At 48.2% G+C, this 21,141-nt stretch overlaps 1 protein-coding gene across 4 annotated transcripts in view; it reads left to right on the plus strand.

The window, feature by feature from the left end:
• Positions 1 to 21,141, plus strand: part of MVB12B (multivesicular body subunit 12B) — a 206,181-nt gene that overhangs the window by 92,197 nt on the left and 92,843 nt on the right. For all 4 annotated transcript variants that reach the window (XM_078436492.2, XM_078436490.2, XM_078436491.2 and 1 more), the window contains exon 7: positions 17,598 to 17,692. In XM_078436492.2, coding sequence (XP_078292618.1) covers positions 17,598 to 17,692 — 95 coding nt within the window. The remainder of the gene's footprint in view (positions 1 to 17,597; positions 17,693 to 21,141) is intronic.

Consider the following 21,141-nt stretch of genomic DNA (forward strand, 5'->3'; position numbering starts at 1 on the left):
GGCCGAGCGGCGGCTGTGGCCGGAGGGGAGCCGTGCAGACTCTGCCCGGGGCAGCCCGTCCCTCCGTCTGGATAATCGGCCTCCTGCTGAAGTGGCCAGTGCAAATGGAGTTTGGACGATTTCCACAAGAGGGTAAATGAACCCATCTCAAGCCTTTAAGAGAAAACCACTGATCTGCAACGAGGAGGATGTCCCTCGCCCACAGCACCTGTGGCGTCTGGCAGCCGGCTCAGCCGAAGGAACTCAAGACCTCCCGTGGCCATGTGCAGTGTGTGAAGTCAGCCTTTGGTCCTGTCCTGAGGGCCTTGAGGGAGACTTCCCGCGAAAATTTACTTTGGGTCCCGCGGAACCCCAGGGCATCTGTGAAATGTCAGAAGTCTTGTCCCAGAGTGAAAGACCGTACTCGAAGGAAAGGATGTCTCTTGCCTAAACCGATAGGTAGTTACAGATGCGATTGTGGAGCTGTCGCCGTTTTGAAAGAAGAAAAGTCCACATTTTCTTAGGCTGTTACTGACTTCCCTCCCCTTGGACCCCTGCAGCGCCCACCTCTGCGAGGCCTCCCCGCGCAGGGGCTGGATGGCTACCCCAGGCCTCCAGTCCGCTGTACGAGGACGTTTCCTTGAGCTCTGCTGCCCCTCCCCACGCCCCATCCTCCTGAGCAGCTGGCCACAGCATCCTTAGGACTCCCCAGTGTGGGGAGCCCGGTGGTACATTTTGAATCCAAGAGTTAAATTGGAGAATGCTTGTTGAGTGTACCTGGGTTTGGAATGCACCCCCCCCCCCACCTCTACCCCCTTATTTATACACCCAATGCTGGATATCTAAAATACAGCTTTGAATACATTTGTACTTTTTTTTTTTTTTTACCTCCGTTTCTCTTTGTCCTTATTTCTGGTGAGTCCGGGGGGGGGGGGGGGTGTGTAATGAGTGACTTGGCCTTCTTTACACCACTCACAAGCAGTGTTCCCTCGAGCGCGTTATCTTGCTACTCTGAGCCTCCGTTACCCCTTCTGTGAAGGTGGGGATAAGACCGTCTCCCTTGGAGATTGTTCCGGGGACTAAATGGGGGCCACATGAAAGTGCCCCACCAGACACACCGCGGGCCCTCGTGCACGTGGCCTCCTGTCTTGGTCCAGGGTTTCTTTCCGAGTCCGGTCGGAGCGTGAGCACCTCATTCCCTGAGACCTCTCTGTTGCCACCACTTGGCTCCTGTCGGCCCCAGCCGTAGCTTCAATCACACCCCCCTCTCCGGCCCAGTTCTCACGGAGCCAGACTGTGGGTGCGGGGGGGCCCCCACAGGGCTGGGGCGGGGATCGCTGTGCTCACAGGTGAGCAGCTGGTGAGGGGTTAAGATAGTAATTGTGTAAGTCTTCCAGGCTTTCTCCCAGTTCTGCGATAATTTGATGAAGAACTTCACCCTAATTAAATATTCAAATTAGGAATAAGTGTCAATATGGCTTCCCATTGCCTGGAATGATGATTAATTGTATTCAAAACTCTAGTGGCCCACTGTAATCTAAACTGAACCGTTGTTCTTGATTATTTCTGCACCACACTTGCCATGTTTTTGTTTTAAGATTTAAACTAGTAATTGATTTGCCATATGCTGTCGAGCTGCACATACTTTCAAGCTGCACGTTGAGGAACTTGGGGAGTTTGGAATTGTGATTTCCTTAGTCTTCCAGTGGCAGTTTTCCTGTCCAATGCAGAGTGATTTGGTTGGGAGAACGTGGTGTCTGTGTTGCCCATGAGGAAAACTCATTATATAGTCAAGTTGGTAGGCTGAAGTTGTATTGATCGTGGCACGCGAGCTGCTTGAATGGAAAATGAACAAATCCGTACATTTGGTTGGTGCTTTGCGTGATTTTGGCAAAACGGCATGTTCTAGTGGAAAAAAGGATCGGGTCAGATCCCAGCTCGGCCAGTTTCTTTAGCTCTGTGACCTTGGGCAAGTCCCTTAACCTCTCTGAACCTCCTTTCCCCTGGTCAGTAGAATAATACTTACCTTGCCGGGTTGGGCCAATTAGGGATGAGTGTGAATCGTGAAGAATAATTGAGGTGCTCAGTAAGTGGTAACTGTCCTAATAATAGATGATTGCAGGAACAAAGGCTTCGTGTCATGCACCCCCCTTCCCCACCTCCTGACCATCAGGAGTCTGAAACCACCTCCCACTTTCCTGACTCCAGGAGCCACCGTTGCTGTTTCTTACCTTGTGGCATCTCCTAGCTCATTGTCTTGACTCATGCTTTACTGTCTCATTGTTGGGGCCTTTTCTCCCCCAACCCACGGTCTTTCCTCTTAGCAGATGGGACCACAGCTTCCATGACCCTGCACTGGACACTTCCTAGGGTTTAGCAGAGTGCCTGGTGCAGGGTAGGCACTCAACAGATGTTTGTTGTTTTATGCCATTGCTTTAAAATTAAAACCTAGAACCTTACTTGTATACCTTCTATTTAGAGCTTTTTTACTTTGCAATATAGGCAATTTATGTTTCAATTTAACTTATAGATAAATTCCTAAAGAGGAAAGATAGAAGTCTCACGTGGCTCTTTTCATTTTTTTTTTTTAAACTCTATTCTTTTAGCACAGTTGTAAGCTCACTCTAAAATTGAGGGGAAGAGATTTTTCATATATCCCCTGTCCTCACATGTACGTAGCTTCCCTGTTATCAACATTCCTCACCAGAGTGGTACTTTGTTTGTTTGTTTGTTTTTAAACCGGGGATGAAACTACACTGACACATTGTAATCCCCTCAAGTCCATAGTTTGGGTTTGCTCTTGGTGTTGGACATTCTGTGGGTTTGGACAGATGTATAATGACCTATGTCCGTCGTCATAAAATCATTCGGAGTATCCTCACTGCCTTGAAAATCCTCTGTTCTGCCCATTCACCTCTCTCCCAGCCCCTGGAAACTAGTCATCTTTTTTACTGTCTCCACAGTTTTGTCTTTTCCAGAACGTCCTAGAATTGGAATCCAGTAGCATGTAGCCTTCTCAGATAGGCATCTTTCACTTAGTAATACGCATTTATCATTTGGGTTTTCAAACGATCTCTGTGCCAAACCTGTGCTTGGCATATAGTAGGAGCTCAGTTAAAAACTGGCGGACCGAGTCAGTCGCAACATATGACTATGGCAGCCTTGTGTGCCTGCCGATACCTCAGTCCGTCTGCCCTTGGGCAGCATCAATTCATTGGGTATATTTGGAATTCAGTTTCAAGTCTGAGCATAGAAAGTTTGTGAGATCGTGAAGATCATCGTAGAGGAAATAGGTCTTTTAGGTTTTACAAAACCTCACTTGACTCTGCTGGTGTCAGTCACAAAACAAAACGAAAAATGTCTCATCAGCCCTTAAAAATGGTAGTGAAACTTACATGTGGTAATTTCTTTCTGAGGTTGGTTCCAAAATCAACGAGAAAAGAAAACTCCCCAGACCGAAAATTATTTTAGGCCCTAGAGTCCTTAAAGTCCTCAAGACTTTCAGTCTCAGTGGAATGAAATTGCAAGAAAAAATCGCAACATTATCTCCCATTATCTCTGGGTCTTCACAGATCTAAATCTAACTCAGAACTCAGTTTGGAAGCACAGGGGACCTGGAGTGGGAACCCTCTGCGAAGTCTTTGAGGATACCGGTGCTGGTCGGGCTTTCCAGCTGAAAATGATTCATTTTAATTACCATCCAGGGCGATCTGATACCTGAGCATATGGTCCTTAAGAAATAAGCTTGCCCAAACTGTCAGCGAGTGTGGGCAATGGTCAGGGACCTCATTCTGACACCGTTGACCAGCCTTGGAGAGCGGACGCTCTAGAAGGTGCTTATTAAAATGCCAGCAGGTGCAGCGAGGGTCCCCTTTCCTGTGACTCCCTCACCCTGCTTGTGCCAGGTGTTTTATAAGAGCCTTTTTCTTCATTAAATGGCATTCATTAAGCACGTCCTTACACCTGGCACAGAAGCTGTGTGTCACAGATGACTTCTTCCCAATGGTGTTTTGCAGGAATAAAGTGGAATTTCATTTAGCCATTTGCCGTGTTCTTTCTCCCCCGACCACCTCCACTCAGTTATTGTGGCTTTTGCATATTCTATTCCTCCTCCCCCCTCCCCATTGTGTTACTTTCTTTTGCACGCTACCTCTGGTCCTTGTCCACCAGCAGGCAGGTTAGCTGGAAAACAAGATGTTCCTTTAGCACCGAGTGCTGTGCTGTTTGCTTTCGTATACGTTTGCTCAGCTAACACACCCGGCAACTTCTGGCCTCTGCCGTCTTCCTTTTACTGATAAAAAGAAGAATAACTTCCCATTAGAAAAAATTAACACATAAAAATATATGAAGGGGGAGGGGGATCCACACTCTCAGCTCAGACGTCCGTGGTCCACACTGTGATCCCAGCCCTGCCACCAGCCCAGGGCCATCTCTGCTGTGATCTGATGTATCCTTTCAGGTCCCTTTGGTTCTTGGGTGCCTGTTACGTATATGGGTACCCACAGAAATAACAATGTGTGTAGGGTTGTTTCCTACTCAGGGTTTGTTGTGTTTCATTTTGATCAAACAACTGAGTCTTTGAGATTTGGCTGTGGTGATAGAAAAAGTCTGGCATTTTCCTTCTTCTTCTGTCCTAGTTCAGTATTAAAATGAACATTTTCCCAATTCACTGCTCTGACAAACACAGCTGCAAGGATGCATCCACGCCTCTCCTGCAGCTGAGTTCACGCTCCCAATAACATGGTCAGCACCCTCCCCCAGTTCCACCCAGAAAACCTGTAAACATCATTTTATATCTGCAAAGTATTTTGGATCAGAGACTTTATAATGTTCCATAAATTATGTCATATTTATAACCTAACGCTCTGGTGTTTGAGTAGAGCGTCACGATTCTGAGCTGAATTTTGTAGTTTTCCCCATCAGGGTTCAAATCCAAGCTGTGTCCCCCCACCCCCCCAGGCAAGCTGCTGAGCCTTTCCGAGGCCATCTGTCAAACAGAGATGATCTCAGCGCCCAGTTGTAGGATTCGGGTGGGGGTTATGTGATGCATGTGAAGGGGAAGCCCTCCGAAAATGTCGCTAAGGTTATTTGCCTGTTTTTATCTTCAGTAAGTCTTTTCCCACATTTCCGGTTATTTCCTCAGGCTCCATTTCTAGAGGGAAAGAAAAAACGCAGGGCCTTTGTTCTGCTTTCTTCCCCACTCTTAAGTCTTAACTTCAAATCCTTTGGCGCATGTTGGAATGTATTTCTTTCAGAGAAAGGGACGTGAATGGTCTTACTTTGTCAGCGTCTTCACCTGTGAAAGACAACTTGAGGGAATAAGAAATTGCTGGAATTCAGCGCTGTCTTCCTTCAGAACCTCTGTGGCTCCTTTGTCTTGAGGCAAGTAGTATGATAGAGGAAAAGTCTGAAGTCACTGTCGGTGTCTGCCAGGATTCGTCTCGCAGTGGGTCTCTCTTCACTGCCATTTCTGGAGGACCGTCAGCCCGGTTGGCTTCTTTCTTTAGGTGTTTTTGTCTTCTTTTTTAGATCAGGGAAGTATTTTCAGCTTCACTAAAGTATACTCAATCTAGGATAAACTGCACCCATTTAAAGTAGAATTTGATGAGCTTTGACATATGCTGCCAGCACCAAAATCATCCTGGAATATACCCACCACCCCCAAAACCCCCTTGTCCTCCTTCATAGTACACCCTCCCTCCTCAGGCAGGCGCTGATCTGCTTTCTATCCCTATGGGTTAGTTGGCATTTTCTAGAACTTTACATAATATAACGGAATGATCCCACATGAACTTTTTACTTTATTTTTGACTTGGCATAATTATCTTGATATTTACCCACCTTGGGTTTGTCAGCAGTTTCTTTTTTATTGTTGAGTAGTATCCATTGCATGGATATACATACTGTGATATATTTATCAAATCACTGGACATTTAGCTTGTTTTTAGTTTTTATTATTACAGATAGCTGTTTAGTACATTTGTGTATAAGTCTTTTTTTTAATGTTTATTTTGAGAGAGAGCGAGCAGGGGAAGGGTGGCGGGGGGGGTGGGGAGGTGCGGAGAGGAGAGACGGAGAATCCCAAGAAGGCTCCACACTGTCCGCGCTGAGCCCGATGCAGGGCTCAAACTCAAGAACTGTGAGATCACGACCTGAGCCAAAATCAAGAGTCCGACACTTAACTGACCGAGCCACCCAGGCGCCCCCTGTGTCCGATTTTTTGTACAGACTTATCCTTTCATTTCTCTTGGGTAAAAATCAAGAAGCATAATGGCTGGCTTGCATGATGGGGTATGTCAAACTTTCTAAGAAACTGCAAACTCTTTCCTGCAGTTGTACCATTTTACATTCCCACCAACGACACATACGAGTTCCAGTTGCTCCTCGACCTTGCCAACAGATTGATATTTTTAGCCTGTTTAATTTTTGCCATTCTAGAAGATGTGTGGTAGTATTGCACTGAGGCCTCAATCTGTACTTCCTAATGATCAGTGAGGTTGAACATCTTTTCGTGTGCTGATTGCACATTTTCTCTAGTGAAGTGTCTGTTCCGATCTTTTGACCATTTTTTTTTTAACTGGATTATTTGTCTTGTATTAAGTTGTAAGAGTTCAGTATAAATACTGGCTATAAATTGGATATGTGTTTTGCAGTTATCTTCTTCAGGTCTGTGGCTTGTCTTTTCATTTTTGTAACACATCTTTTATTTATTTTATTTTATTTTTTTTAATTTTTAAAAAATGTTTTTATTTATTTTTGAGACAGGGACAGAGCATGAGCAGGGAAGGGGCAGAGAGAGAGGGAGACACAGAAGCAGGCTCCAGGCTCTGAGCTGTCAGCACAGAGCCTGACACGGGGCTCAAACTCACAGACTGTGAGATCATGACCTGAGCTGAAGTCGGACGCTTAACCATGAGCCACCCAGGTGCCCCGTAACATATCTTTTAAAGAATAAGAGTTTTGGGGTGCCTAGGCGGCTCAGTTAGTTAAGTGTCTGACTCTTGATTTCGACTCAGGTCATGTTCTCCCAATTCGTGAGTTCAAGCCTGGCATTGGGCTCTGTGCTGACCTCAGGAAGCCTGCTTGGGATTCTCTCTCTGCACCTCCCCTCCCAATAAATAAATAAACATTAAAAAGAGTTTTAGATGTTGAAGTTGATTGATTTTTTTTTTCTTGTATAGTTTGTGCTTTTCTGTGTCTTATTTAAGAAATTTTTGCTAAACCTAGGGTCACAAAAGTGTTCCCCTTCGTTTTCCTCTAAAAGAGGCCATGCTATGCCTATGAAATCAAGATGCATTTAAATTAAAGTATCAAACTCTAGGACTTCTAGACTTAACAATTTGCCCCTTCTCTTTCCTTTTTTCTTTTTTTTAATTTTTTTTTAATGTTTATTTTTGAGACAGAGACAGAGCATGAACGGGGGAGGGGCAGAGAGAGAGGGAGACACAGAATCGGAAGCAGGCTCCAGGCTCTGAGTCATCAGCCCAGAGCCCGACGCGGGGCTCGTACTCATGGACCGCGAGATCGTGACCTGAGCTGAAGTCGGACGCTTAACCGACTGAGCCACCCAGGCGCCCCTCTTTCCTTTTTTCTAAGAACAGTTCTGTGAGTCTCGGGTCATTTTATCAATGGTGTGAGGAAAACCTCAAGATTCATTTATTTACGTGTGGCTATCTAGTTCCAACACCATTTGTTGAAAAGATTACCCTTTCTTCATTGAATTGTCTAGGCACCTTTGCTGAAAATCCATGGATCGTATATGTGTGGGTCTATGTCTGGACTCTCCATTCTGTTGCATTGATTTATAGGTCTATCTTTATGCCCTAATACCACACTGTATTGATTATTGTAGCTTTATACTAAGTCTTGAAATTAGGGAGTCTGGAAGTCAGGATTTATTTAGCCATGAGTCTTTATTGATTTTTGCTTGGAATGCTGGAAGCCCTGTTGACTTCTATATTTGGTTGGGTATTTTTTTCTTTTGATTAGGCAAGCTTTAAACTTTTTTTTTTTTTATGGTTGTTACTTTTAATTATTCTGATTTCTTTCTAACACTGAGAATGTTGAGATTGGTTTTCTGTATTTATCATAGTTTTCCTCATCATCTCTGTATTCTTTCTATACATTCCGGAAAATTTGGGGGGATTTCCACGATACTACTGATACAGGTTTTCTTAAATTTTATTTCTGTATTTCTAATGCAGATAACTTTCTCTGTATCCTACAGTAAATTCTTTTTTTAGAGAGAATTTCTTGTTGTGTGACCTTTTTTATAGACCTAGGTGTGAGGATATGTATTTCTAGACTGGGTGTTGACCAAATGGCAGGATGTATGACTTCTTCCCACATCTCATTTAAGTGCTCATTACTTGGGAGACATCCTGAATCTTCATTACCTTTCTCTGTCTTCTTTAGTTTTTGTAGAGTCTCTGTGAGAGGAGACTGGCCAGAGCCATCACTGGCCCTACAAACCCTACAGTCCTGGTTTTTCTAGGGCACGTACGCTTTCATCCCCCTGATTTGATTTTTTTTCAACTGTCAATTCTTTGTCCCAGTGTGAATGAATAAACAACTGTTATTCCCCCGTATTTTGAAGATCTGCTGTTTCCATCCAGAGCGGTCTGCCACTTCTGGCCTTGTTCCCCAAATACAAGTTTATATTCTCTGTTTGCTCACTACCATTCAGAAAAGGGATTCACAGGCTCATCGGGGAACTGTGAGGTAGCTCTCATGTGACGAGTGTCATGATCCAGTTACTATAGCCAGACACCTGACTCCTCTTTACTGGCTGGCCGTCTAGGCACTGTCCCCTTCCCACTCTGCTGAGGCTGTTAAATCAAGATGCATTTAATCAGAGTGTATCAAACCCTAGGCCTTCTGGACTTCATAATTTTGTCCCTTCCTTTCATCTTCTCTAGAATAGTTACTGTGAATCTCTTGGGTCATTTCCTATTTTTATTCCTGCTGTGTCTCTTTTCCTTTCTATATGTATGTATATAATTTTTTTTTTTTTTTTTTTTTTTGACAAACATGTTCTAGCTCTGCGATTCCCCCTTGCAGGGTTCAGGTAAATGAATAATAGGTTAAAGCAAAACCTTCAAATATTTTAGGCTACTTTATTCTTTTTTTTAAATTTTTTTAAATGTGTTTATTTATTTTTGAAGGAGAGAGAGACAGAGCATGAGCGGGGGAGGGGCAGAGAGAAAGGGAGACACAGAATTCGAAGCAGGCCCCAGGCTCTGAGCTGTCAGCACAGAGGCCGACGCGGGGCTCGAACTCACGAACTGTGAGATCATCACCTGAGCCGAAGTCGGACGCTTAACTGAATGAGCCACCCAGGCGCCCCTAGACTACTTTATTATGAACTAAATTCTTGGAAATAGTTACTTGCTTGGCCTTAGCAAGTAAGTCTTGTCCTCTCTTTTTTCCGCTTGTGAACATTTTTTAACTTTTGGCCACAAGCACCTTTTTCTTTAATGAGGAATACTAAGACCAAGCCTTTGTTCTTTTTCTTACTACTCTTCTAAACCCCACCCCACCAGCTTCAGACCTCAGGCTTTTGCAGAGTTCCAACACATTGTCCTACAATAGTGGTCTTTAAGCTGGTTGGTCTAAGACTTTCATAGTTTTAAAAATTGGGGATTCCAAAGAGCTTTTTGTTTAAGTGGCTTATGTTTATCTATAATTACCTTATTAGAAATTAAAACTGAGAAACACGTGAAACACAAGAATATGCAAGGAGACATTAGAGCGAGCGATGACCTCAGAAGTCCCGCAGCTTCTGAAAACTTCTTTCTGCTTGTAAGAGGAGGGGTGTTTTGGTATTATTATTTTTTTTAATGTTTATTTTTGAGAGAGAGCGAGCAAGAGTGCAAGCAGGGGAAGGGCAAAGAGAGAGGGAGACAGAATCCAAAGCAAGCTCCAGACTCTGAGCTGTCAGCACCGAGCCCGATATGGGGCTTGAACTCACAAACTGTGAGGTCATGACCTGGGCTGAAGTCTGATGCTTAATCGACTGAGCCACCCAGGCACCCCAGTGTCTTGGTATGATTATGAAAATAGTTGTGACCCTATGGACTCCCTGAAAGTGTCCAGAGGTCCCTGGAGCACACACGGAGATCTCCTGCCCCCCCGAAGGTGGGTCTAATACAGCTGTCAGCCCCGGAAAAACAGAATGGGAGCTGTAATTTCACACCACAAAGTTTGTTCTGCATATGTGCGTGAACATGTGTGCACCCACGCGTATATAAGAGGTGAGAGATAAAAGTGACGTCTGTCTCCCACCTTGAGTCTGCCTCTGCCTCACCAGCCACCGTTCCCTCCATGCTGCCCTCTGACAGTTCGAGAGGACAGCAGGCATCACGGCCGCCTGGGCAGAGCCATCTTCATTATATGTGGCCACTGGGTCCAGAAGATTAATGGTAACATTTTAAAAATTCACACAGACCTGGAATCAGCACTAGAAAATACAGATTTAAATTAACAAGGAAAAAGCAGAATCCCATCAAAGGAAATAAATCGTGCTGGCAACTATTGTCACATAATAAAATGTATTCTATAACTGAGGGGCTTTTATATGGAGCTGTCTGCAGCTTAGTGGCCATGTTAATTGAATAAGGTGCCTAAAACTGACTTGGGGGAAAAAAAATGAAATTTCCCTCAGCATCTATTTAGCCAGAGCCCTTGTCAGCAGCATGTGTGATGCTGACCTATTTGTTACAGAACCGCCAGCCCCTCCTGCGGAGAGAGGTGATCACTCAGCAGGGCGTGCCTGTCTCCTCCAGGCTGTTCCCCGGTGGGGAATGGGGAGGAACATTAGATAAAGCTCCCCTAGGATTTAGGGGCTCTTCTAGTTGGAATTCCCCAGTTACCAAACAGATTTGGGAATAGTGAGCCATCATTTGAGTCAAGTGGCAGAGATTGTTGGCCTCTGATGGTCGATCCCTTGTTCCAGTGGTCCGAGGCCTACTAGGGATGGTTCTAGAAGGTCTTCATCTCTAGGTGCCCCCCTAGGTAGAGCGGGTTTCCTGAGTCTTGGTGTCTTTCTGGCCTGCTAGTGATCTTTATGAACACTCTTAAAATCTAAAACACATTGCTCTGCTCACAGAGTAATCAATGACTTTGGGGCCCCTTGAAGTGACTTCACTGAACTTGGTGTCTTTGGGGGCACCAGCAGCCATCACTGTCTTACACTTTTCAGTTTTGTTGGATGCCATGGAGTACTCGTTCTTCTAACCCCTCTGGATTGGGTGCTTCAGAAGAGCATCTAGTGTCCACGGTCTGCTGAAGCACCTGGCTGCTTCCTTCTTTCCTCTGCCAGCAACACCCAGCATCATGAATGGTGCGTTCCCTTAATCTCTTTAGACCATGAGGTTATGGGAAAGAAGCCAAGGTATTGAGTTAACCAGTCACAACTTCAAGTGTGAAAATTAGGCCTTTGTATCTTCCCACCAGATGCTATAGTAACAGGCACGGGCTCTGGCTGTTACAGTCTTCTAAAATGTTTTAAATGGCTGTAAAATTATTTGGTCAGACAGTTGTACCATAATTTTTTAACCAGTCCCCTATTATTTGATATTTTATTCCATTTTTTTGCATTTTAAGCAATGCCGCGATGAATGTGTTTATGTTTATGTAAAAATATTCACGAAGCAGAAATAGTTGCATTTTCCAAACACTTAACCAACCCTGTCCTGGGGATGAGAAAGAGACAAATGGGAAGTTTTCCCGTAAGTCTCCCCACACTGTCTCTAAGTACAGGTCAGAATCAGATTCACCCTTTCGTTCAGGCATTAGGTAATCTTACAAGGCTCTCATATTTTTAAGCACCCACTGTGTGCAGGGCACTGTTCTAGGCACTAGGGCTTTGGTGGAAAGAGAAAGTGTAGTGGAGATCATGTTCTGGTGATTTGGAAGTGAATCGGACAGTCCTGCAGAGTGGGAGGGGTCTGCAGAGAAGAAAGTGGGGTGTCATAGGAGCAAGCGGCTGGAGGAGAGGTGCCCCAGCAGACATCTAGGGGGTGGCCTGCGCGGGGGAGAAGCCAGCTTCTGGGGAGCTGGGGGAAGTGTGTTTAAGGCAGAGGGAACAGCAAGTACAGAGGCCCTGAGGCAGGAATGAGAGTTCAGGTTGCTGGTTGGAGGAGGTGAGTGCAGGGACCGTGAACAGGACAAGTTCAGAGAGGAGGGATGGGCTGGAGCTGGCAGGACGTCCCAATGGTGGGGCAGTGGGATTTCATTCTCCCACATAGAGAGGACACCAGTGGGTTCTGTAATGGTCCTGGGCTGAGGCCCTCATGAACAGGACTCTAAAACAATGGCAGGAGCAGGAAGAATCAGAATAGGATCTGTATGTGAAATTGTCACCGACACTGACTGTCTGCTCTGCCTCGTAGCGAGGTGTGCACCAGCAGGCAACATACCCTCACTGAAGGGCACCCAGCGCCTAGGGCAGTGCTGGGGTTTGAACCCGCGTCAGGCTGACTGCAGGGCCAATACCGTTCACCACCGCCACCGCTCTGCCTCCCTGGGTTTGTGGTTGGGCCGTGGGTTGTCCCACGCTGTTGTTTTTCCCTTTGTGAGGTGGTATTAGAGGGACTGTGGCCTTCCAGGGTCCTCAGGCTAGCAAGTGGCAGAGATGTTGCGTCCTTGACGTCACTTTCAAGAGGGGCCTAGGGATGGACCGTGCAGTCCTCACTCTGTGTAGCCGGTAGTCAAGACGATACATCAGGGCAATTTTCGGGTAACGGTAATAATCTCCGGAGGACACATAAACTAACCTTTTCATTAATTCCCAGCTTTCTGTTTGTCAGCTTTACCTCAAAAGCCCCAGTCCCCTGTTCTATTGAATAGAGTTAACTATTCTTATCTGAAAAGGTTGCTGGGAAGATTAGGCGAGGGGTATATGTAAAGAAACTCAGCCCAGTGCCTGGTGTGGGGTCCCCCCTGACCCCGGGGGACGTAGAATTTCCTTTTGCTCTGAGACGCCGCTGAATGCAGAGCCTCCCTGGTTCCTGTCGTCTGTCATTTTCAGGCTAATCTGACACCGCAGCGCCCCTGGGCCACTTCTCCTTCAGCAGGTGACTTTTTCTTCCTCTTTAACCACAGGTTATCTGTCCCCTCGGCCCCAACTGTCCATCCTCATTAAGGGAGGCCTTGCTGAGCCTTTTCAACCTCCTGTTTGTTCCCACGTCCCCTCCTTCCTGTGGCCAAACAACAGAAGCGAAGGGCCTCTATTTGCAGCATAGGGAACTCTTCTCCCCAAAGCTGTCTCTGGTCCGGGGCCTCTCTTCCTGCCCTCTGAATGCTGCATCATACTCTTGCAGGAACCACTGTAGCTGGAGTTTTGGGTAACTTCATTTCAGTTCAACACGTTGCTATGGAGCAATGACTCTGTAAGAGGCACAGCTGGGTCTGCAACTTGAATGCTCTTTTAATTTCACATGGACTGTGAAAACCATACATTGTCTAGAGTAGGAGATCAGAAACCTCTTCTCTATCCTCCCCCCGCCCTCCACCTCCCATAGATTCCACGAGTACTGATCTCTTCTTCCATCATGCCTGTTTTCCTCAGAGCACAGAGGAGTGGGATGCATGGTCTCAGAGGAGACTGCTTGAGTCTAATTGGCAAACACACATGCACAGAAACAATAGATGCTATAGCCATTTATGTCAAAAAGATCCAAAGGTTTTAATGGAGTAGGCTGAGCACTTAATGTGGTCAACATATGTTCAACAGTTGTCTACCCTAGGTCAGAAATCGTCCTAGAAAATGGAGTACAAAACTGATGAGCTTTGGCCCTGCTCTTGAGGTCACAGTCATGTTAGGAAGGCAGACTCGTATCAGATGCTTCAAGTATATTGTGAGAACTGGAGACAGCGGCGGGGGGGGGGGGGAGGGGGGGGGGAACCTCTGTGATCCCGGAACAAGCCCAGGGAAGGTTCTAACAAAGAAGATATGATTAGGTGGGGTCTTGAGGGATGGATAGGAGTTTGGAGGGTAGGTAAGGAAAAAATGGAGATTCTAGGAAGGAGAGCAGCATGGATAAAGAGTCAGACTAAAGCATGAAAAAAAAAACATGGCATATTCAGAGGTTTACAGGACTTTCCCTCTTCCTGGTAGAGGGAAAAGTGAGTGACAGGAGACAGAATTGGGAAAGGCAGGCTGGTGTGTGAGGGCAGCTTGAGTATGGATGCAGGTTAGGTTGCCCAGGGAAATCGTGCAGAATGGGGCGCATGCTAAACCAGAACCCTTACAAATGGCAACTTTTTAAAAAGTTGAAGGAGGAGCCAGAAAGGACCATCTGCAAGGAAGGGAGGCTGGCCAAGGGAGGGAGGGCTGCAGAGCCTATCAGCCGGGCACAGCCTGATGCCCCAGGGAAGCAGGAAGGTTCAGACCAGGGAGTCCACGTTGAGTGGGGCAGCTGAGGAGCCCCACACCTGATTTCTCTAGCACATCCTTCATGTTTAAGTCCTTTGTATTCTAGAAGTGCCCCCAAACCATTCATTTAGAGGGCTGCAGCAGGACCCTTTGGCAGGAATTGTTAAGGGTCTACACACAGTAAGTGCTGAATAATTGCAATTGCGTGATAATCTCCGTTGTAATTTGCTGCTCCGTCCCATACCGTGGCGTCTCCGCTTTATTTCCTCACTTTCCCACAGGCGGGCATTCTTTTAAAATTGCAAATTGGATCTTGTCACATCTCTGCTTCAAAGTCCTCCTGGATAAAGTCTGAGCTTATGCAGGGCCCTGCTGTGCTGTGGCCCCATAGCCGTCTTCAGCCTGGTCCCACACCCTCTCCCGGCCTTCAGGCTCTGACCACTCCGGCCTCCTGCCAGTTAGGAGGCTAGTTTTGCCCTTCTGCCTGTCTGTCCTCCATTCCCTGCCCCCCCCCCCCCCGCCCCCAACACAGCACTTCCTGCTTTCCATGTGCAATCACATTTGTAAGCAAGCGTTCCTGTAACGTGGTGGGCATTTTCATGTCCCCTCCCTGCCTGCTCTAGGGTGACCTCTGCCCACACAGGTGCCCTGCCTGTCCTGCACCCCTGCCCCGGGCCCCATCTGTGTGTTCTCGCTCCAGACCCCTTGGCCCGTCTCTAACCACTGAACGGCTGTGCTGGCCCTGTCTTCTCTTCTGGCTGCTTGTTGACTTCTTTGCCACCGTCCAGGTCTGCCGGTCTCCTGAAGTCCCACTAACACCCACCTCCTCCACGAGCCTTCCTTGAAGGCCTCCAGGCCCTAGAGTAGCCACCGCACTGCACAGATGTGTGATGTCCTTAGTTTGCTTGCATGTAGCTCTTGCAAGTGCTTTCAAGGCTTGGAAATCTTAAGGAATGGCAGCCCTGCAGTGTAGTCCTTCCCTGGCTTCTGGAAATCCCCTCACTGGTGCAATATCAGTGTCTGCCTCAGCCAGCTTCGTGGATGTGCCGCCGGGACCGGTGCACCGGGGCCCAGCCTCGAAGGGCCCCACGCTTGGCACAGTGCTCTGCTGTCTCCATCTTGAAATTTCCAGTGTTTGAACCGGGGCCTCCCATCCTGCACCGGGCCCTGCACTCGCCTCCCAGGGGCAGCACGAGGAGCCAGGAGAGAGTGCGTGAGATCTGCACACCCCGAGGCCTGGCACACGGCGAGCACCCTCTGCAGGCTCACCTGTCATCATTTCTGCTCCGCTCAACCACAACCACAGTCAATAATTCATTCTTCTGTTTGCTCAGCTTCATTGACTAAGTGCTGTGGTCAGAGGCGCCGATCAACTGTGTAAAACCCTTCTGCAGCTGCTCTTCATCGTCTCAGGGTCCCAAACCTGGCCAGCCTTCAGAGTCACTGCTGGAGCTTGTTAAAAATAGATTTCTGGCCGCACCCCAGGCCCGCTGAACCCGACTCCCCAGGGGCGTGGCTGTGACTCTGTAGTGTTAGCAAGCTCCCAGGTGGCTCTAATGCCTTCATTTGTGCTGTGACGGGCGGAACAGAATCGGGAACCTTCATCCTAGGGGATAGAAACCTTGCAGTAATGCATTCAGTGTCCTTTCCAGCGCCGTTTCCACGTGTTCCCTGACCCTGTGCCAGTGTTGGCTTTCCCTGACTCTCCACTGAGTCCCTTGTACTGTGTCGAGACCCACGTCCTCCTCTGAGAAGGGGCCACTAGAAGCCCATCCCCTTTGTTGGAACTCTTGTGCTCACTCAGCACGCGGGCGCGTGTCCTGTTCCACAGTGGCTTGCTTCTGTACCTCAACACCCTGTAGCCTAGGAGCTCCTTCAGGGAGCTCCCCTCTGCATCCTTAGTTAGCATCAGTAATGAGCAGACATTCAGATTGACTACACACACACGTCAGGGTCTCCCTGTGCTTCTGCCTGCTGGTGGCCCTACACTGCTAAGTGCAGCCTGTGCTCAGCAAAGCCCTCCTCCTCCCCCCGCCCTCCCGTCTTGGTTCAGCCAGGCTGTTCCGTGACATAGGTGTTTGCCTCCATGCTTAACCCTGCAGCCCAGCAAACCGAATGCCTCTACAGCCTTAGGTGCTCATCTTGTAGCCAAGAGGCTTCTGCTCGCTCCTGGCTCTGCGGAAACAGGTCTTGCCTAGAGAACCTTCCCTCCTAGGAGCCTGGGTGTACAAGAGTCATTCCTGGAGGTCACACGTTTGTTGTGTGAAAAAGGCAACATGTACAACGTAAAGCTTGCTTGATGTAATAAACGTTCCCTTCCTCCGTCTTTTCCCTTTTGGGAACGACTGAGTGTGGCCAAAACTCTGGCTTCTGAGCTATTTCAGGCCACCTCCCAGTCATACCAGGAAGAGGCTTTATTGTTTGTTTGTTTGTTTGTTTGTTTGTTTTTTCTATGCAGACCTGTTGGGTTTGAAATATATTTCCTATCGTTTTCATCTTTTTTGCATTTGCTAAAGGCAGCTGATGACCACACTAAATGGCTTATCTACTTTGATTGAATACTCGCTTCTGCTCTGTGCACACTGTGAGCTTTAATGGCCAACACCTGTGCCATAAAAGACAGTGTTGAATCAATCAAAGGTGCTTTCCTAAGCACCTACTGTGTGCTTCTGCCAGAGGGGGGAACATGCAGGCATAGCCGTTCAGAAGAGCATGCCATTCTGATTCTCAGTGGTTGTTAGTTTTCCTGGACTCACATGGTAATAATAATGCTCAACACCTTTGTTCACAAAGTGCTTCCTGCACGGTTATCCTCAGTGGCTCCATGGGACAGGTGTGAAAGCCACTGGGTGGATAATGAGCCAAGATGGCAGAACAAACCGAGACGCCTGTCCAGAGCCTAAGTATTTGCTCCTGCTGGTATATCTTGCCCCGTGGGCAGAGGTCGAGACTAAGTTGCCCACCTCCTTCAAGCACCTGGGGTTGGACATGCCATGAGGCTTGGGAAACCCTTTCCTCCACTTGGATGTTCTTTTAGGAATTAGAAAAAAAGGTCACTTCTGATGCCTGGAAACTTCGGAATTCCTTGGGGGAATTCGAGCCGTTGGGGGGCCTGCTCACCAGGGCGCCCCCACCTCACGCTCTGTGCTGCTGCGGGCCGTTGGTGGTACGGGGGCTTTCTGGACCTTGGGGAGTGCTCTGCGTGCCCTGTAACCTCCTTTCTCCTCCGTCTCTTTCTTAGGCACATCTCTCTAACGCTCCCTGCTACCTTCCGAGGCAGGAACAGCACTCGGGCTGACTATGAGTACCAGCACTCCAATCTGTATGCCATATCAGGTACGTGGGGCCTCTGCTACTGGCCAGCTACCGTGTCTGTGTCCCGGGCACCACCTCCCTCTGCGTGTCTCCTGGCTTCGAATGGCATCTGTCTTCCCTCTCTCTTTCACCCTGCAAGGGGCCTGTTCCCTGCAGAGATCAGCCCTTTCCTTCCTTTGTGTCACCTCAGCACTTAGAAGAGGGCCAGATACTCCATGTGTTTTGAGACTAACGATGAAAAACAATGTGTGGATTTCACAAGCTTGAAGGGAGGCTTCCTGAGAATAGTCCCTGTATTAGTCACCTGCCAGGGCCAGGGCCAGGGCAGATTGCCCCTGGGGTCTTGGGAGCAGCACAGAGCCCAGGCCCGGTCTGCTCACCAGCCCACATCCAGGTCTGTCCGCACCTCTCATTTCCCAAAGCCAGATTTGTGGCCCGAACGGACACCGGCGGTCTCCCCTCCCAACCACCATTGTGGGGGTCTGCGATTTCTGAACCCGGCCTTGAAATTGCTGGTGTTACTTTGGCAGGAACGTCAGCGGCGTGAGTCTCCCTTTTCACCTTCACCCGGGGAGGGGGACTCCTGCAACCCTTATTACAGAGTGGAGATTCATTAGGTGCCTGGCAGCACAGGTGACCCGCTAAGAGCGGAGGAAACCCGCAGGCTCACCTCCGATTATCCTCGGCCTCCAGTCAGGGGCGTTTGTGTATCAGGGGAAGTAGCAAATCGGTGCCACTTACCAGCGCACACCCTTAATGGTGAGTGACGTTTTGAACACGGGAACATGGCATTCATTCATGTACCATAATGAATCCGTTATTTAAAAGGTAATCTTTTTTCTAAAAATTGCAACTTGGGGTTACTAAATAGATGAAATAGAACAATGGTATAATTCATGTCAGTATCAGTTTCTCTTGTTATGATCACTCCCTAATAGGTTTGGAAGTAGAAGCAAAAGCCCGTTGTTCGATTTCTGGGTGGGGAAAGGGAAGGCCAGGGATGTTCTGAAAGCCCTGGTCGCCCCAAAGGGTAGAGGGAGCACGTTGTCTCAGAAAAGCACCTCCAGAGAGGATTTCTTTTGTGCTGTGGCCATTTCAGCAAAGTCGACAAGGAGCGTAACGAGTGTGGAAAGATGACCTATTTTGTAGAAAAGCTGAATATTTCCCCAGATGCTTCGTGGCATGGTGGTGCAAAACAGGTCTGTGAAATCCAGCAGGGCGACCCCGTTCCGAATGCACATGAGGAAAGCTCAATCAAAGCAGATGACTTTTTCCCTCCAGCTTGCAAATCTTTTTCCAGCCACGGTGTTCAGCTCCCCCCACCTTACCTGGGTTCTCTGATGGCTTTCCCAGCTGTTGACATTTCTGCAGAAAAGGGCCCACAGAGTGAAATCTCCCCTGGTTTGGCAGGAATGTTCCTGTCTGCCTCTGGACCACTGCTTCCTCGCCCCGCGGCTTTGATGAGGTGTTGTTAGTTTAGCAATACCGAGGTAACGGCCTCAAGACACAGGGGAAGCCATTCAGAAACTTCCTGTTACAGTTATGTAAGTGGCAGTCTGTTGGGTTTTATCTTCCAAACGTCTACCGTCGAGGCTACGGCAGGGCCGTGGGCAGCCCCGGTCTCCTCGGCGGCTGCGGGCACCAAATCGCTCCACCCGGGTCCGGGACGGCTTTGTTGTAATGCTGCCAGGAAGAGTCCGCAGGGCCCGCTGCCTCCATAAGGCCTGCAAGCTCAGCACTGGGCAACCGTGGTGCAGCTGGGAAGCCTGCCCGCCCACCCACCAGCTGCCTGCCTGCGAGCCGTTCTGGTAGAAGGGAACAGAGACCACCCCCACCCCCCACACCCCCCGCTCCGTATGAACAGGATCTGGCGCTGAGTGGCACATCTCAGTTTGGTATCGCAAAGTTAAGGTTTCAATGGTTTATTCCAAAGACACTCAAGGCAAAGCGTGCCCAATGCATGGTCATCAGAGCTCTGCTGGTAACCAAATGAATGGATCATCCTGTTCTGGACCGGCTCTCTGGTGCACGTTCACCACAGACTCCAGGGGCCAGGCCTTTGGCACACACCCCTGGTGCACTCTGGTTCCTTCCTGAAAACATTCAATCATGGCTCCCTTCGTTTGTAGGCCCTTCCAAAGGAGGTTTCCAAACTAAGTAATCAGAAAAGCGAGCCGTCCACTTGTAACTCGTATGCGTCATTACTAAAGTGATATTTACTCTTACACCTTTTCTCAAAGGCACACCTGTTAATCTGTCCTCTTTCCTGTACCTTCCACTGAGACGGTTCGCGTGTGTCAGGCCTGCGGGGGAAGAGACGGTGCTCTGAGCTGCTAGAGGAAGGGGAGGAGAGAGTACGGAGCCCTGGCCTGAGCACACGGATGTGTTCGTGAACTGTTTATGGGAGGGAGGAAGGAGAGCCTTTAGCCTGGTATCTGCCCTGCTCGGGAATCCTCTCTCTGACCCCTGGGGCAGGCAATCATCCCGATTGGCCGTTCGAATGCCTCTGGCATCTGTGCCCACTACCTCCGGCCAGCCCGTTCTGTCTCTGTGGGGCCCTCCCTTGTTCAGCTGGGCCCTGTCTTTCCACATGTTCATGTTCATTCAGCCGTTTGGGGGTCCAGATGCAATCCATCAGCCAACACGTGCCAACTGTTCCGCCAATAGCTCTGTCTTGCCCACAGAAGTGGGATGAGGGGCTTCTGCTGACTCAGTGCTGAAATCCCGAGAGGCTCCTGTCCCCCTGCTCAGACACCCTGTACGCTCCTCACGCGGCCACAAAGCACACCTTTGATCCTCCCGCTTCTGCCAGTAAGAACTTCAGAGAAATACTTAGCGGTGTACGAAGAGACTCATCCACAGGGATGAGCCACGCCGCTTCTTAAAAATGATAACACTCAGGCAAAGGGGTTGGGGGATGGAGCTCGTAAATATCCAAAACAAAAGCAAAGGGTTAAATTATGAAACGTTCTTACAATGGCCTTGTCAGGCATGAAAAAATGATGTGGATAAAAAAGTGTGCATGGATGGTAAGTGGCAACCGGAGTGTGCAATGTGATTGCATTAAAAAAAAATGTGAAGTCTGGAAAGGTCTGGGAAGGTACCTGCCAGGGTGTTTCCAGGGGTTTTCACCAGCCTTGCCTGCTCTTTTTTTCTTTTTTCCTTCTTTGTAGTGTCTCAATTTTCTATGTTGGCAAGTGTTGCTTTTATAATAAAAAGCTTAGACCCGGAGTTCATTTGGCATGCTCTTGGCCCCACTGGCCCCCGTAAGTGCCTTGTCCTTTCTGAGAGCTCACAAGCCTCCTGACTCAGAACGGGCTTCTAAATTCTACTGGAGATCACTCGCAGGCCACAGGTCAATTATCTTCTTAGGGTCCCCTTTTGAGAATATGTGGGTTTTTTCTATTGTCCAGTCCCCGGAATCTCCTGTCCGCCGATATCTCCCAAAGACCGCTGACTGCAAGGCTGAC

The sequence above is a fragment of the Panthera onca genome, chromosome D4 (assembly GCF_046562875.1).
Source record: "Panthera onca isolate mPanOnc1 chromosome D4, mPanOnc1 haplotype 2, whole genome shotgun sequence".
Taxonomy (NCBI): Eukaryota; Metazoa; Chordata; class Mammalia; order Carnivora; family Felidae; genus Panthera; species Panthera onca.